General features: G+C 35.4%; 1 protein-coding gene across 1 annotated transcript; it reads left to right on the forward strand.

The window, feature by feature from the left end:
* Positions 1-27: 27 nt before the first annotated feature.
* Positions 28-2,923, forward strand: LOC145129230 (gibberellin 2-beta-dioxygenase 8-like). Its single transcript, XM_079063941.1, has 3 exons — positions 28-543; positions 1,096-1,438; positions 2,468-2,923. Exons 1-3 carry the CDS (start codon positions 89-91, stop codon positions 2,684-2,686), a joined length of 1,017 nt encoding a protein of 338 aa, XP_078920067.1. The 5' UTR covers positions 28-88; the 3' UTR covers positions 2,687-2,923.
* Positions 2,924-17,757: the final 14,834 nt, after the last annotated feature.

Genomic DNA, 17,757 nt, shown 5'->3' on the forward strand with positions numbered 1-17,757 from the left:
AAACGGTCCATGCAATAACTATATTTCACATCTTCTTCTCATTTCTCTCCCATTTGATCTCAGAATTTCCCATAACAATCTCCCAATAATGGCAATCGCTCGGATTAGGAGTCGCCTCTCCACAGGGGGACCGGCGCAACCTCCATCTCCGATGCCCAATTCCAGGCCTACTCGCAACGACCCTTCTTTCAACAATTACGTCGACAAATTGAAGAACATTCCCGAATTTGATACGACTGATGACTCCAATCGACCGCCTATTGCAGAGGTTGAATACAAGCTGATCAAAGCTAAGGATAAGAATTCGATCCAGCAGATGATGGAGTCCGCCGCTAAGTTTGGGATGTTTCGTGTCAGTGGCCATGGGATATCGCCTGAGGAGCTGAATGCGTCGTTCACGGAGGCGGATTTCATCTTTGGATTGCTTGCGGAGAGGTGGAGCCGTGATGGAGATCGGGAGGAGTTTGCTTGGTCTCGATCTGCCATGGCGGTGGCTGAACGACGGCGTGACGTTAAGAATGATGAGAATTTTCTGAAATTCAGGTTTGTTCTTCGTATCCTCATCAGCTTCTTCATTTTTCGTTTTTCGTTTCCGTTTTATTAACAAATCGATTTTTTTTCCATAGATCAATTCCATAAATATGTGAATTGTGCATTTGATTTATTACAGATCATTGACATTTTATCTGTAGAATGTTTCAAAACAAATGTAGGTTATTTGGGGATGATCCAAACATGTTTATGATCTATCAACAAATGATAAGGCTTTGTAATTTACTTCATTATTTATTCTTTAGCGATAAAAAGACCTTGCGCATTTAGAAAGATTATCAACAATGTAGTATTTAGCGACATATAGCTTGTAATTATGCAAAAATGTTATTCTTGCATCAAGAACATTCGTGTGGATGTAAATTAGGTACACATTCGTGTGGATGTAAATCAGGTACACATAAGATCCTAATGCCCACAAAAAGTCAAATCCATATTGAAATTTGTGACTCTTGCAAAGATCTATTGCTTAAATATTGTACATAACTTTAGGATTAATGTGTAAATAAGTTGATTTGTGACTCTTGTTGTATATATTTGTAGATCAAAGATGGATAATGTTGCGAATAAGCTGGAAGCAATTGCGAAAGATATGGCTCAAGCTATAGGGACGAATGGTGGAAAGCAACCACGAAAGAAAATAAAGGAAAATGAAACTCGAATGGTGTTATTCAAGCATAATAACTCGTCTCTTCAACCACACACACCACGTTCATCTCAAACTCCACGCTCATTGGATGGAAATAGACGGGATAATGCCACATTTGCTCTGAGCATTCATATCCCAACTGAGCAAGGCGAATTCCGTCTCATATCTGAGGAAGGACCGGTGTCATTCCGTACCATCCCTAACACAATTGTCATCACTGTCGGTGAACAAATGGAGGTAATTTTTTCGTTTAAGCTTTATGCATAAAAACAAAATATTTCATGTTGCACATTGTCCGATCGCCATTTCCAGTGTCCCGCCTCAGCTAAACATAAACATGTCCGACTGACTCTACATTTGGAAGAGAATATCAATGGCTCTATATTTATAACTAGTTTGGATACAATGTTTGTCTAGATAAATAATGTTTACGAAATACTTAGAGAAAAAGAAAATAAATAAAGCAAATATTAAAAAAAGAAAAAAAGAAAAAAGAAAAAAAAAGAAGAAGAGAGAAAGGACTTAGATCCCGTTTGACAGACATATTTCCAAGTCCAAACATATCTTTCTGACTGAATGGGTCAGAAAGACTGTTTGATTTGCACAAAAAAATTGATCTTTCCCGGTAAGACATGTCTTTGCCAGAAAGCCCAAAACCATATCTTTCTGGCTATATGGTCATGTTTCATCATTCAGCACAGCTAGTCAAGTCAGATATACAATCAAACAACATGATTTCTTTCCCACTTAGTAAACTTTCTCAGACAACACAACAATCAAATGGGCCCTTAGTGGGGAAATTCGTATTTCCATGAAATCATTCTACATCACATTTAATAACAACATCGATATATAACTTACCAAATAAGGGGTTGTTTCTGTTTCCCCCCATTAAGTCGTGTATGAATAAAGTAGCTAAATGAGTAATGAATAAAGTAGCTAAATGGATAATGATCTGATCTATATCCAGATACAATGTTATACACACAAGGTATGTGTCCTTTTTAGAGATAAAATAATCATTTTGCCTTTAAAAACAAATTTCACACTATTAATAATTTAGTTTCATTTTTGTGCAAAAGACATTATGTCATTATGTCCAGATTAGGTAAAAAAGAAACAACTATCTATAATTGTCCAGATTAAATTCTTAACCCATAGATTTATTAAGTTATTATCCTCATTATGTCCATTAAGTATAAAAGAATCAATCAGCATCGAGCTAACAATGTCTGAATTTGATGATGAATGAATGAGTAAATTTAGGAATGGAGCTATGGAGAGTTCAGATCTGCATTTGGGGAGATAAACATAGAACCAGATATTCAAGATGAGAAAGGAGCATTCTCCATTGAACTCAAGTGTTCACCTTCATGCCTAAATGATGTGGTTGACAAACATGACTCAATCTCCATAACTGATCAGATCATATTTGTAGTCATAGTTGCCATGGTTTACAAGTTGTTTTCGTACATGCTTTCTTGATCATCATCATCTCTATGGTCAAACTAAGGTCAATGACTCCTCACTTGTGACTGCAACTTGGTCAACTCCCAAAAGTTTTTGCTTTCCTATGGATATATAATTGTAATAGATGGTTTCTTAAAGGGTCTTTATGTAATTTTCCAATTTATGTTATTTATTTATATGGCTTTTGCTAGTTGGTAGTTGATAATGTAATAATCACAAATATTCAATCACAAATTATTTGCTTCCTTTTTCTTCTTTGTCTTGTCAAGTTTCTACATTTCATATATGGTCATGTCACACCTCTCATGCATAATAGTATCATTTTTATTATTTATATTTATTATTAGTATTATCTTTTTATTATTATCACTATTATTCAACATGTTTTGTGATATATATACAATTTATAGTTAGGGTTTAGGTTATTTTTAATCATTTAACCTTTTTAGATGTTTTATTTTGGTCAGTATATTTTGTTTTAGCTATCATTGAACTTATTTATTTTTGTTTATTTTAGTCACTTTAACCGGTGATAACCGGTGTATAATATCCAATAACGTTGTCAGGGTCATAATCAGTCATTGAACTTTTCTATGTGTTTTATTTTAGTCATTATACTTTGTTTAAACTATCATTGGTTACTGAACTTGTTTATTTTTCTGATTTTAGCCGCTTTAATTTTTTATTATCATTTATTAAAAAATCCAAAAACTACTACTTTTTATACTTTTCCTCCATGACTAAACTACTTACATAAATTATTTTAGAGTAAATTATACAAATAATCCTTGTGATTTGGGGTAACCTTCACATTTAGTCCTTAATTTTTTTAACCATACGATCCAAATGGCTTTAAAAATACTATTTTCCCTTATCCACTCCATCGCTCTTGTAATACCCAGTTCCAGGTAAGCACCATTTTGGAGATTCTGATTTAATTTTAATGTTTAAACCCTGGTCACGACGTGAGCACTAGGGTGTCATGACGTGACCCTAGTTGGAAGAAACATGCATGTTTTCGCTTCTCACGACGTGAGCCCTTATGGCTCACGACGTGAGACCTGGCTGCGGGGAAACCCTAATTTTTGGGGATTTATTCCGTATTTAAAGGAAGTGAGGGCTAGGTTTAGCTCACCCTCAACCTCCATCACTTCCTAATACTCCCCTTTGAAACCCTAGCAGCCCCATAATTGATTTGAGCTCATTTGTGGTGATTTCTAGCAAAGAAGGAGAAGAGGAAGGGCATCTAGTACTCCATCTTAACATTCAAGCCTCACCATCATTCATCTTCACACCTTCTGGACCTTTGTGAGTTTTCTAAGTTCAATGTTATATGACTTAATAAGCTTAGATCTAGGTTTTTATACATTATCATTAATATATAAGATGATTTAGTATTTGGGATCCATAAAGTTGTCAACTTTATGTATCTCCGGTGTCCCTTTGATGAAATAAGTGTTAGATCTGAAGTATGGTTGAGTTTTGAGATTCTTGTATGAGCTTCTTATTCAATTTCTTCCTTTTTGTGCCCTAGTTTGTGTTTGAGACATGTATCGGACATGCATGTCAAAAAGCCACGATCTTTATGATTTTTTTATGTAGATAAGACATTCTGGAAGTTTTGGTTGCTTATCTAAAAGAATTAAGGGCTTAATGCGTCAAGTGATTCATAACGCTTCTCACGATGTGAGATTTGTGGCTCACAATGGGAGATTGGAATATCCCGATTATCTTGTCTTATTAGGTCAGGACGTGACCACAATATGGTCACGACGTGATGGCTAGCTGTGTGACTTTTGAGTGAGGATTTTGACCATTGGCCATTGAACAAGTTTGACTTTAGGTCAAATAGAGTGATTTGAGTATTAGATTGAAACTTGGTCCCTGTTTGTGGTATAGGTGACCTTTAGAGTCTGTATTTGGAGCAACGTTCAGTTCAGCCATCTTTCGGACATTGAGGTGAGTTTTCCTCACTATACTCGTGGGTCGAAGGAACCAATGTCGGACCACTAGATTATACATCCTGGTATATGGGATGATGCTATATTGATTATATGTTAGTCTGTTAAATCTGTATGATTACCTGTATTCTCTGTTTATATGTTAGATTGGTAGATCTGTATGATTACATGTACTTGCTGGCTTTTGGTTATCGTTGTATATGTCGACATATTATTGTTTTGTTGGGTTGAGGCGGTCCTGCTTGGTGCTAAAGGCTAAGATACTCGGGCGGTCCAATTGACACTGTAGGCCTAAAGGAGCGGTCCAGCCTTATGATGTAGGCTCGAGAGCGGGCCAAAATACTATAGGCCTTGTGAGGTGGGCTATAGATTATAGGCTCGGTAGAGCGGTCCAGGTACCATGTAGGCCTTGTGAGGCGGTCCAGGCAGACTGTAGGCTTGTATGTATGTTAGGAACAATAAATGATCGATAGATTCTATATTTATGAGATGAATTAAAGACAAGAAACGACAATGATTGAAATGGTGTCGAATGTATTAATCACAGTAATAGAATAGTTCACAGAGGCAAAACTATTATGCACTTGCTTCAAAAGTTGTTAACCCTAGAAGATACATGCACACTATTTATAGACTAAATCATACAACAATTCCAAACATGGGCATACCCATTTCGGAATCAGAATCTAAACATAAATCCGAAACTGAACATTTGACACAACACTAACTTAGACTTAACAGTCTCCCCCTTTGTGTCAAAACGGAAAGAGGACTTCATCATTGTCTTTGCGCGTAAAAAATCTTTGGCATGATCTTCAGAAGAGATGTCCGGAAAGATAAGTACCAACGAACCATATCCGAAACACATTTCACGTCGGCAGTAGAATTGGCTTTGTTAGCTTCAACCGAGGATAAGATCGTTTTAAAGCAGTTGTGGAATACAAGTGTTTATCCCTTAAGAAGAACATGCAGTTCTAGATCACTTCACCTTCATTCCTTTTGTAAACAATGCTCCAATGCTTCTTCCGAATGATCCCTACCTTCAAAATGTTGGATGTCTTCTGGTTGTTCTTCTGGCTTCATAATTGGCCTCTTCTTCAGAACAGAAGCGATCTCAACATCCCTTTTTTGCAATTTCAAAGATGTAACACTTGATCGTTCGCTTCAAGTGTTCAAAAATTGGCTCATATTTCTTGACATCTTTCGTCACGATATAAAACAGAGATAACCAATCATAAGGGTTCATGAATGGCAAATCAGCCAAAGTGAGCTCATGAAGAATGTGATTGGCACCTCGGAATCCTTTGAACTGAATATTCAAGAAGTTTTAAGTATGAACCGACAATCCAACCTTCAATGCCATAATTCTCTTTAAGCTCCATGTCTCATATTGTAGTTTCGCATGTTTCAAGTAAAACGAAAAGAGCTTTCAGTTTACTACATTATCAGAGATCACGGATTTCTCGATCTTTTCAAACCACCTGAAGAGAAATACCATTGGAGTGATTGGAAAATAAAATTGACACTCCACATCATTATTTATGTCGAACAAGATTGTTGGCTCTAGCCAGTAGAGATTCGGATCACCAATGGCTTCTTTCTGTATGTGCTCAAGAGACCAGGCATCAAACAAGGATTTCTAAGTTTCAAGAATTAGTTTCGCATTCTTGGCTTCAACTTCTTCTGCCTCAAGTTTCTTCCGAAGAACATTGAGTTCGTCAAGCTCTTTGTCTCTTTTCTCTCTTTCCGCTCTTTCCTATTCAATCATATTCGCATCTTCATCATATTCTTCTTCAGAAATACATTTACCTTTATCTTAAACTGATCTGGAAGCTTCATTATCCTTCCGATCAGTCTCATTCTTTAAAGTTTCTTCCTCGTCCCCCCTTGTTTTGCAGAATCCCCGCTTCCCGAAACACCCTGTAGTTGATTCAGCATTGCGAATACAAGTTGAGGGTTTTTAGAGAGGTTCTGTCTAACAGAGACAGTGAACAAGGAATGGGAGTTTCAATGAGACACAACAAGAGCTGATTGATTTCAGAAGTGCATTCTTTCACCAAAGATCGCTCTTCTTCAAGTTTGGCAATATTGGTTGAAGCATTCTTCAACTTTTCAGTAAGAACCTTCGTTTTCTGCGCCTGTTTGGCCAATGCATCCATAATCTTGTTTTCAGCAGCCAATCCATTTTGTAACTTGTTAAGCTTTTCAGAAATTGATAAATTAAGCTCAACATTGTCAAGCTTAATGTCTGCACGGAGGGTTGAGAGAGCTTTTTTTTCAACATTCAAGGAAGATCGGAAGCCTTTGTTGACTTTGTTCATGTCAGCTGTATTTTTATCAGAAGATATCCTGAAGTTAGCCATAAATTCCTTAACTTCATTTTGTAACTGCTGGACCTTTTCAGAAGCTTATGTTATCCTCTTTTCGGAAGCTTGAGCTGCTTTTGATGATTCTTCAATGACTTTGACATTTGAAGATGTGAGCATTTCTACAGTTGCTCGATGGATGGTGAGAAGATTTTCTCATTTTGTAGAAGAGAAGGCATGGGAATACTCCAAGATTGAATCAAGCTTCTCATTCAACTGCTTGAATTGGCCTTTCATCATAGGGGCTTCATCATCATCACTGGAAAGATTTACAGATAATGGATGAAAGACAAACTCTGCCATTGGTTCTTGATCATCGCAAAATAATATCTCATTATCATCATCAACTGGAGGAACTGAAGTTGAAGGTTGTTCGGAAGTCACACCAATGGTAGCATTTGGCCCCACATCAGGTGTATTGCCATGGATGGCTGAAGTCTGAATCTCCTCCGAAACGGATTTGATTATCGGAAGTTCTGGTGGAGTAGAAACTATTGATGTTGTCAGAACTGTTGAGTCTATAAAGATGGGTGAGGAAAATGGTATTGAGACTTGAGGAAGTGATGTTTTAACAGAAATCGTTGGTGGTAGAGGATGGATGGATGTTATCGAAATTATGGAGATGATTGATGAGGTTGTTATTTGTGATCTTGGTGGAATGAATGGAGGTGGGGGAGGAGATGTGGTGAGAGTCAGAAATGGATTCTGCATAATGTTATAATTTTTTTTTTTCAAAATGGACGAGGTTGGAGGAGAAGATACCTTCGAAATATTTTCAGTAGGGACAGGTTCGAAAGTTGTAGCTGTATCTTTCTCTTTATTTCTGAGAGTGTTGTCCTCCTGAACTTCAGTTACCATTCTCTATTCGGATTCTTCTTAAATTATCGGAGAAAGAGATCTCAGTTTTTGAACTGGTTTCTTTGCCCTCTTAGGAACTTTGATCTTTTCTGAAGTAGCAACCTTTGCTTTCCTTTTTCCTCCCCTCTTTGGTTTATCACCCTCATCTATTATCTTTTGCAAATCCGCTGGAATGGGACGAGCACCAGAAGAGGGAAATTTCCGATAAGCCCTAATAATGGCGTTGTCCAGCGGCACCTTTTCCACCATAGCATTAGGAATAGAACCAAAAAACTTGAAGTTTCTTGGATCTGACATAACAAATGTAGTCATTTGAAGGATCGGAATTTCATCCATGAGAGAGTCATTCATCAGTGGAACCTTGAAGTGAGTTAGGGCTTGGTTCACAACTATTGACCAGAAACGAGCACAATAAATTTCTGTGTGTCGTGTAGATGAAGTAGTGCTTTGGATAAATTGATACTAGATTACAGACCCATAGTCCAAGTTGATTCCATGGTAGAGGCCATAGATTAAAGTATAGAAATGCTCATTGGCACTGTCATATCCCGTAACCATTTCTGATAAGCTTTTGAACAAAAGGGTAAACAACCCATTCCACATCGGCGGAAAGAAAGACTTTCTGAACTTGGAGAGCAAGGAGATGTCGTCGGTGTACCCCATCTCGTAGAACATTTTGATCATATAGGTTGCAGGAATCGATTCAGGGTCGTCACAGACCTCTGGTGTAATGAGCCCTAGAAGTTTGCAGAAGTGGGGCTTTGAAATTGATGTTTTGTCGTTGACAACCTCAAAGTTGATAACATCTTCAGCTTGGTTGTAGAGAGCAGTAGATAAAGCTTTAGAAATATGAACCGGTGGAACTTCTTCATCCATTGTGAGCACCTTCATCAGTGACAAGAACTTAAGACATTCAATCATGAGCCTGATTAGGGCATTGTAATGAGAAGCACCTAAGTCGATGATCATGTTCTCGTTGGGCTTAATAGTGAGCATGATGACTGATGCAGACTATCGGCGAAGGAAACATTCTTTGATGAACCGGCCATTGATGGTTTGAAAGAGATGATGAACAATAGAGAGTGAGAGCAGTTTTGGCTTTGAAAATCTGAAAGTTGTGTTTGCCGTGAAGCAAAATGAACCGTTTGAAAACCTTTTGTATGAAATGTGATGAGTGAAGAGAGAAACCGCGCGTTTCACGTTCCTGTAGTGCCGAAAAATTAGTCAACAATTATGTTCCAGCTCATCAATCATGTATCAGGGCCGTTGTAACAGACACACTGATGTTAGGGAAAACCAAAAGTTACGCCATGATTGAATTAGCATTTATGGGGACAAGGGAATTTCGGAATCGCCACTTTCGGAATCTTTAATCCACCCTCCAGCTTGCAGAAACGAGAACAGTATCCATCGGAATTACAACCAAGAGTCGATCTTCTAAATTAAAGTAATCAATCGAAACAGTAACAAGACTTTGTAAAATCACAAGTATTTTAGTGAAAGAGTGTGCCAAAGAAAAAGAAATAAAGAAAAATAAATATGTGGGATTCTATGATATCAAAAATTTTTGATATGAAAAGCTAGTGGATCCCGGGCAACTATCTCTTCCTTCCGAGTCAAGAAAGACTTCGAAGTGCTTGTGTGTTATCCCATTGAATTACGATCATCAGTTTGTTATGAAACTATAAAAGGCTTCTTTTATACCGCTTAAAGGGTGGTTTCAACTTCAAACAAATTCCGAAACTTAACATAAGTCCGAAGATTTGAAAGAAGTACTTGTTTGACCAGTGTAGCCATAAAAACAAGTAAGCTTTGAATATTCATTTTAAAGTAACTGGATATAATGGAAATCTAAAAAAAAAACCTGGATCTTATTGGGAAGAAAAGTCTTAGGTCTAGAACAATTCATTAAGATCACTCAAAAGGAAAAATGAGATTTCGAACATTTTTAAGGTACAAACCAAGAGATTTTATCCGTCGATACATTGGTTAAATATCTAGAACAATAGATTGTTCACCGTCATTTCAGAAAGGGTATTCAGAGTTTTCAGTTTCATTCAAAATCATGGTGATAATGATTTCGAGATCATAAACAAAATGTCTTGTAACCTAAACCTCAGTGGTAGAACCTGAGAGTCTTAAGGGTTATGATGCAGAATAATAGTTTGGGAGTAGAATGGTTAGGAGTTTCACGAAAATCATGTTGACAATGATTTTGCGATCATTAACTAGAGTTTGTGTAGCCCTATACCAAAACTGATTTTGTTCCAATAGTCAAGGGACTACGTGGAAGTAGAGATAAGATATGGTAGAAAGAATTTTAACCGTCAACTCCTTGTTGCAGACTAAAATTCAGAAATTAATTTCAGAATTTTACGAAAATATTTTTGATTTTATTGATTTTTCAGAACATTAAAAAGAAGAAAATATTTTTGATATTTTCGAATTTTTGAAAAGAAAATACATAAACAAATAAAATATTTTTGGAATTTTGATTTTCTGAAAAGAACAAAAATAAAGAAATGTACAATAGTAAAGAAAAGAGCAAAAGACTTATAAAGAGAAAAGGTTCTGGAATCCTAGTGAACAGTAACTTCAGAACCATTCCGAAGATCGGAACAAGTCGAAAGTGAACAATGAATTCCGAACCATTCCGAAGCTCGGAACCATTCAAAATGTGAATAGTAACCCTGACAATTATGAAGTGGATTTCGGAACTGAGTCAGCTTCAATCATTCCCAACCCTTGTAGAATTATATTAAATGATACTTCTGGTAATGCCTTCATGAATATATCAGCTAATTGATCTGAGGAGCGAACAAAGTGAACTTCCACATTCCCATCTTCAACGTGATCCTTAATAAAATTGTATCTAAGTGCTGTATGCTTTGTTTTGGAATGTTGCACTGGATTGGGGCATATTCTTATGGCACTTTCGGAATCCCAGTATAGAGGAATTCATTTCATATTGATTCCATAGTCTCTTAGCTGGTTCTGAATCCATACCAATTGAGATGTACATGATGTTGCTGCTATGTATTTTGCTTCAGCTGTAGATCAGGACACACATGTTTCTTTCTTATAGTGCCAACTAACAAGCTTGCCATCCAGAAATTGACATCCACCTGATGTGCTTTTTCGATCAAGAACACATCCTCCTAAGTCAACATCGGAGTGTGCTTGCACAAAGAATCTTGAATTAGATGGATGCCACAAACCAAGAGAAGTAGTTTGCTTCAGATACCAGAATATGTTCTTAACTGCAAACATATGAGGTTCTCGAGGATTTGCTTGAAACCTGGCACAATAACACACAACAAACATTATGTCAAGACGATTGGATGTTAGATATAACAGAGATCCGATCATCTGAAGAAACAAGGTGATATTTGCTGTTGGTTTATCAAGAGAAGGAGTTAGTTTCGTTCCGAACGCCATAAGGACCTTGACTTTTGAATCACCCACCATTCCGAATTTGGCTAATAACGTCTTCGTTGAGGCTTCTTGATTGATGAATATTCCTTCTGAACTCTGTCTTATATTTAAGCCAAGAAAAAAAATTAATTTTACCAATAGAATTCATTTAAAGTTTAGTTTTCATTAATTTTCGGATTTCAACAGTCAAGCTGGGATTAATTGAACCGAAAATAATGTCATCAACGTAAATCTGAACTATCATTAAATGGTTACCATGCTTTTTACGAAATAAGGTAGGATCAACGAAACCTTGTTTGAATTTAGATTGCTTAAGAAAACGATTCAGAGTTTCATACCATGCCCTCGGAGCTTGTTTGAGACCATACACTGCTTTATCCAAAATATAACGATGATTCGGATATTTTTCATTCACAAAACCTGGAGGATGTTCAACGTATACTGTTTCTTCAAGGTTTCCATTCAGAAATGCACACTTTACATCCATTTGATACACTTCAAAGTTTTTATGAGCAACATAGGCGAGAAATATACGAACTGATTTAAGTCTAGCCACATGTGCGAATGTCTCTTCGTAATCAATGCCTTCTTCTTGACAATAACCTTTAACGACCAGACGTGCATTATTACAAATGAAATTTCCTTCTTTCTCCACCTTGTTTCTGAACACCCATTTCATACCAACCACGGATGCATCTGCTGGAGTAGGAACCAATCTCCATACTTTGTTTCGTTCAAATTCATTAAGTTTTTCTTGCATCGCTTGAACCCAATCTGCATGATCAATAGCAATTTTAACAGTTTTAGGTTCAATTTTTGAAATAAAAGAATTAAACATGCAAATATCCAATTTAGAAAATAATGTAGTTTGCTTCGCTTTTTGTTGAGCACGAGTAAGAACTCCCGAAGAAGAATATCTGATCACTTGAGAAAGAGGATGATCTTTGGTCCATTTTGTCATTTGTGGATAATTCTGATCATAGGTTGGATCAATTTCAGCGAAAATTTCTTCAAATTTTGATTGTGCATCCAAGTCATTATTTTCATTATTCTCCCCCTGAAAATTTGCATGTGACCCGTCATTTGGATTTGAGTTCTCCCCGTGGAGTGGAAAATCGGTATTGAAGTTTGGAGTGGAATTCTCCCCCTGGATTGGAGCATCAAAAGGTTCTGGCTGAGGTACATTTAGAATTGGTTGCTCGGGAGGAATCTCTATATCGTCAACAACTTCATCAACAACCTTGATTAATTCATCCTCATGATTGTCCTTGGCGTTTGATTATGAGGAAATTGCCCTTTCAGGTTCATCAAACAAATTTAGAAAATCCTCATATAGATTCATAAGAGGAGTAGTCGTAGAATTTTTTGATGGGATGATATATTCAGTTTGACAATCACCCTTTTGGTATTTCTTCATGTAATTGTCATCAAACTTGACATAGTAGGTTTCTTCAATTTTCTTTGATCTTTTTTTAGAACATGATATGCCTTTGAGGTTAATGAATATCACAAAAAGATTCATTCATTGACTTTTTCATCAAATTTGTTCCGATGTTCTTTTGAATTGAACAGAAAGCACTTGAATCCAAACACATGAAATAATTTAACATTAGGCTTTCTATTATTCATAATTTCATATGGAGTAATCAAAAATAATTTGTTAATGTAAGAGCGGTTCTGAGTAAAACAAGCAGTAACAATGGCATCAGCCAAATAATACAAAGGAAGATTCACAAATGAGAGCATTGTTCTTGCAGCTTCACAGAGAGAGCGATTGTGTCTTTCAAGGACACCATTTTGTTGTGGAGTGTAAGGTGAAGAGAAATTGTGAACAATCCCTTTGTTTGCCAAGAATTCTTCAGAAGCATGATTTTTGAATTTTTAACCGTTATCACTTCGTATTTTTCGAACTGGCTTTCGTAGTTGTAGCTCAACTTGCTTGATGAAATCAATGAGCTTCTGAGTTGCTTCAGATTTCTGCTTAAGAAAGAATACTCAAGTAAATCTAGAAAATTCTTCAACAATAACAAAAATATATTTGTTACCACCAATGCTTTCGATAGCTGAAGGACCACAGAGATCAATATGCAATAATTCCATTGGCTCAATGATTTTGGTATTTATGATCGATGAATGACTCTTTCTACTTTGTTTTCCGAGCTCACAAGCAGCACATAAGTGTTTCTTTTGAAATTTTAGAAGAGAAAGTTCGCAAACAAGATCACCAATCACGAGCTTGTTGATATCCTTGAAGTTTAGGTGAGAAAGCCTTCTGTGCCACAACCAACTATCATCTGAAGATGCTTTCGTAAGTAGGAATATAGATGGTTTTCCTTGGATTGGATTTAAATTCAGAGGATACATTTCTCCTTTTCTTCTTGACTTCAGAAGAAAAACTTTAGATTTCTTTTCTATGATTTTTGAGCCTTCTTAATCAAAAGACACTTTTAGACCTATACCTACAACCAATTGAGAAAGGCTAATTAGATTGTGTTGCAAGCCTTCAACATAAGCTACCTTCTGAATCATGAATTCTCCATTTGTTATCATGCCATATCCCTTTATTTCTCCAGTGGCATTGTTTCCATACTTCACTTTTCCTCCATCTCTTAAAGTCCGAAATTCTATTAACTCCTCTTTCCTTCCTGTCATGTGACGAGAACAACCGCTATCAATGTACCATTCTGAATCATATTGTTCGTCACACATAACCTGCAAAATTTAAGCAAGTTTAGGAACCCAAGCTGATTTGGGTCCTTGTGAGAATTTCATTTGAACAAGAAAAATCATAGTTTTGTCAACCCAAAATGATTTTCTTTTCAAATGTACTGTTCATCCCTTGTTCTATTTTAAAAACCTTAATTTTGTTATCACAAAGATTAAGTTCAACAAAATTAGATTTACGAAGAATATACTCTTTGAATTTTGGAGCCATCTTTTTTGAAAACTCTTTTTCTTCATTTTTCAACTTGGCTTCGTATTATTTGAGAGTAATTTCTGGATCTGAGATAACCTTGTTTTCAACATTAAGATTTTTCATTTTAGCAATTGGTTTGAAAACCGTGACTTTGGTGAATAACTTGATTTCGTTTTCGAAATTTGAGATGAAACAGTATTTTGATTAAAAGAACTTGATGAATTGACAGAACTTTGATTTGAATTCATTCGAACTTTCTTCCAAAATTGTTTTCTTTTAATCAAATTCTTTTTGTATCTTGCATTCATTTGTCTTTTCTTAGCAATTAATTCCTCAGCTGATTTCCGAATGTTTGCTTTCGGTTTTTCTCTTCTAATCGGTGTTTTGTTCCTTTTAAATGAGGTTTCACTTGAAACATATTTTGTATCACTTGGTCCAACACAATCATAATGAAAGTTCATATGATTCAATGGTTCTGAAACATATTTTCCTTTTGATTTCCAGGAGGTTATTTCTAAGAGACCTTTCGTTTCATCAACATTGTCAATTGGCTTTGACCAGAAAAAATCATCATACCCTTTTGCATTATCAAGAGAAGCCATGGACGTTAATTCAGAAGTGTCATTTTTGTTCAGTCCTTTCTTTACAAAAAAAAAACTTGATTTGGTGTTGTTTGAACTTTTGGAAAACTGTTGCTTATTCTTTCAAAACTTTTGAACCTTTGTTTTCAACAATATTAACAAATTCAACTGAATTTTCAGAAACTAAATTTTTCTTTGGTTCATCAAGATCTTTCACAATCGATTCATATTTATAACATTCAACATCAATTTAATTTTCTTTCAATTCAAGAAAATGCAAAATCATCTTATGCAAACCCTTACCTATTTCACAATCCAAATGAAGCTGAGTAATATTGAAATATAAACATTTAGAAATTAAACAAAAAATATTTCGCTGTTTCAAAAGTACTCTACTATCTCTCTTAAGCAAAATAATATCATCTCTAGATCTATTAAGCTCAACCTCCAAGGCTTCTATTCTTATTTTTCTCTCCTCATTCTTAAATGTTACCCTGTTAAGAATATCATTCAGATTAGAATTACTAATATGAGTCCTTTTTAAGCTATCACTAAAATCAGAAATCGTATAACGTAAATCATTCAATTCAGAATCATAACGTGATGTAGGAATATTAAGAGATTTAAGAATAGAGTGTACCTTGTCGACAACCTTCTCGCATTCGCTTATTTGTGTTGGATTAGGTGTCTAAGCCCATAACTATAATTGGTATGTACTTGACCCGAGAGTAGCATGGTCCATTTGGGTTGCATATCACCAGGACAATTTGATAGGATGGACTTTTGAGAAGAGGTTATTTATGATTTATTAATATATTATAAGTTCTAATATATTAATATGAAATCATATTATTTAATTAGTAATGATCAAGAATTAGTTTGGAATTAATTTTGTGATCAAAAGAGAATATTAAATATAAGGGGTTGATTTGGTAAATCATTCATTCTTATGGTGTAGGCCAATGATCCATGATTCCTTAGGTTGGGCTAAACCCATGTGACAATCCATGGATGATCCATGGAGGTTTAAACCCATGGAGCCTAAGGAATATGGAAAGTCATGCCCATTAGGGTTTACATGGTGTAACCCTAATCATGACACACTATATAAGAAGTCCCTTAGAATCCAAAATGGCACACTAGATCCTTGGAGTTCCATGAGCCGATTTTGGTGCAAGAAATACTCTCTCAAAAGTCTCCTTTGTTCTAGGTGTGGTGTGATTCCATTTTAGGTGCAACACTTGGGGAACTAAGTTCCTAAAGGCCAAACTCAAGAAGTTCTACAAGCTACAATAAAGAGGTAATTCAATAACTCAATTCTATGTTGATTATGTCATTTGCATGCTAGTGGTAGGCTTAATGCTTTGGAAAAAATATTGCATGTATAATTAGAGAAAACATAGATCCAAAGCATTTAGAGTTGTATGTGCACCATAGGATGTTGTAGTATACTAAAACCCATCAGTGGTATCAGAGCCTATGGTTGTTTTCTATTATACTTGATGCTTATTGTTTTTTAAAGCAAGAAAAATCGGTTTTTTGGAATCTGCCTGATCACCACGAGGTGGTAAAAATTACCACAAGGTGGTGACTGTTCAGTGAATTTTTTTTTGTTTTTTTGGCCTGTTTTGGATTAGGATCATTACCACAAAATGTTTTTGCTCATAAATTTTGATTTTATTGCTATGGTAATGATTATCCTCATCTAAATAAAAGATAATTTTCAAAGTTTCATGATTTGTATTAGTTTATACGATTAGGCTAATTTCTTGAAACTTGTTTGATATGACTTATCTTAATTTATGAGTTTAATTAGATCATAGACAAATTTTTTGATTTTTTAGTTACAATTTCTGATCTAAATGTTTTTGATGAAATCCATAACTTGTCCTCAAGTTATGGACAGTGAAAAGTCTCATTTTTAAATGTCATCATAAAATGGTTTTAAGTCTTCCATAACTTGTCCTCAAGTTATGGAACTTGAAGAGTCTTTTACATAAATGTTTCTATGAACTCCATAACTTGTCATCAAGTTATGGAATGTCAAGATTCTTTTCATAAAACCTATATTAAACACATATGTTATGGATTCCAAAAGTTTTTGATAGTTCAAAACTTGCCCTCAAGTTTTGGAATTTGTAAATTCAAAGTCTTACTTTGAAACATTTAGTTCCAAACCCTAGAATTTTAAAAGTTTAAAATTCAACTCTTATACTATTATAATATTATAGGTTTAATATATATATATATATATATATATATATATATATATATATATATATATATATATATATATGTATGTATAAGAGTAAAGTCAGTCTTACCGTTAGTAGGCCTCATTCACGAAGCTGGTCTATAAGGGGGTATAAGGTTACTGCCTATAAAATGGCAGTTTAATGATTGTCCACTCTCACCCACCGCTTCCTTGACTGGTGGAGGGTCGTTAGCCGAATGGGTAGGATAGGACATTAATTCTCATTGTAAGTGTAATGATAATTATAAAGTAACTAAACTTTTATTAAATTCCCAATCTTAGTTACTTTAAGAAAAATGTGAAAATGGTGCTACTACATGAAATTGCACTTTGCACCTTGTTAAGTCGTTAGTGGAGCATGTGTGGTTAACTGACACACTAACCTGGGACTGATAGTGCGTGGCAAAGGGTAGTTTGATGTTAATCATAGATCAATGGAACGTGTGTGGTTAACCGACACATTGATTAGGTGGTTGTAACATTGGGTGTACCAAGCTAATTTGCATGGTTATTCACACCTTGTTTGTGATCCTCGGCATCCCAGTCACAAACTTGAAGGGCATAATTGAGAGTTAAACATGCCATTGAATAGTTGAATGAATCTCAAAGGATCTAGGAATTTCAATCCATTTAAAACTTAATAATCAATTTCGTTTTTCATGGTGGAAATTGGTAAGTCGTCATTTACCTACCTTCAAATATTTTGCAATTTGG

The sequence above is a fragment of the Lactuca virosa genome, chromosome 8, assembly GCF_052849685.1.
Source record: "Lactuca virosa cultivar CGN04683 chromosome 8, Lactuca_virosa_CGN04683_v6, whole genome shotgun sequence".
Classification (NCBI taxonomy): Eukaryota; Viridiplantae; Streptophyta; class Magnoliopsida; order Asterales; family Asteraceae; genus Lactuca; species Lactuca virosa.

Coding starts and splice junctions, on each gene's coding strand:
- LOC145129230 (XM_079063941.1), top strand. CDS start 89: ATGGCAATCGCTCGGATTAGGAGTCGCCTCTCCACAGGGGGACCGGCG. Junction 544..1,095: donor GAGAATTTTCTGAAATTCAG/GTTTGTTCTTCG, acceptor ATATATTTGTAG/ATCAAAGATGGATAATGTTG. Junction 1,439..2,467: donor CTGTCGGTGAACAAATGGAG/GTAATTTTTTCG, acceptor GAGTAAATTTAG/GAATGGAGCTATGGAGAGTT.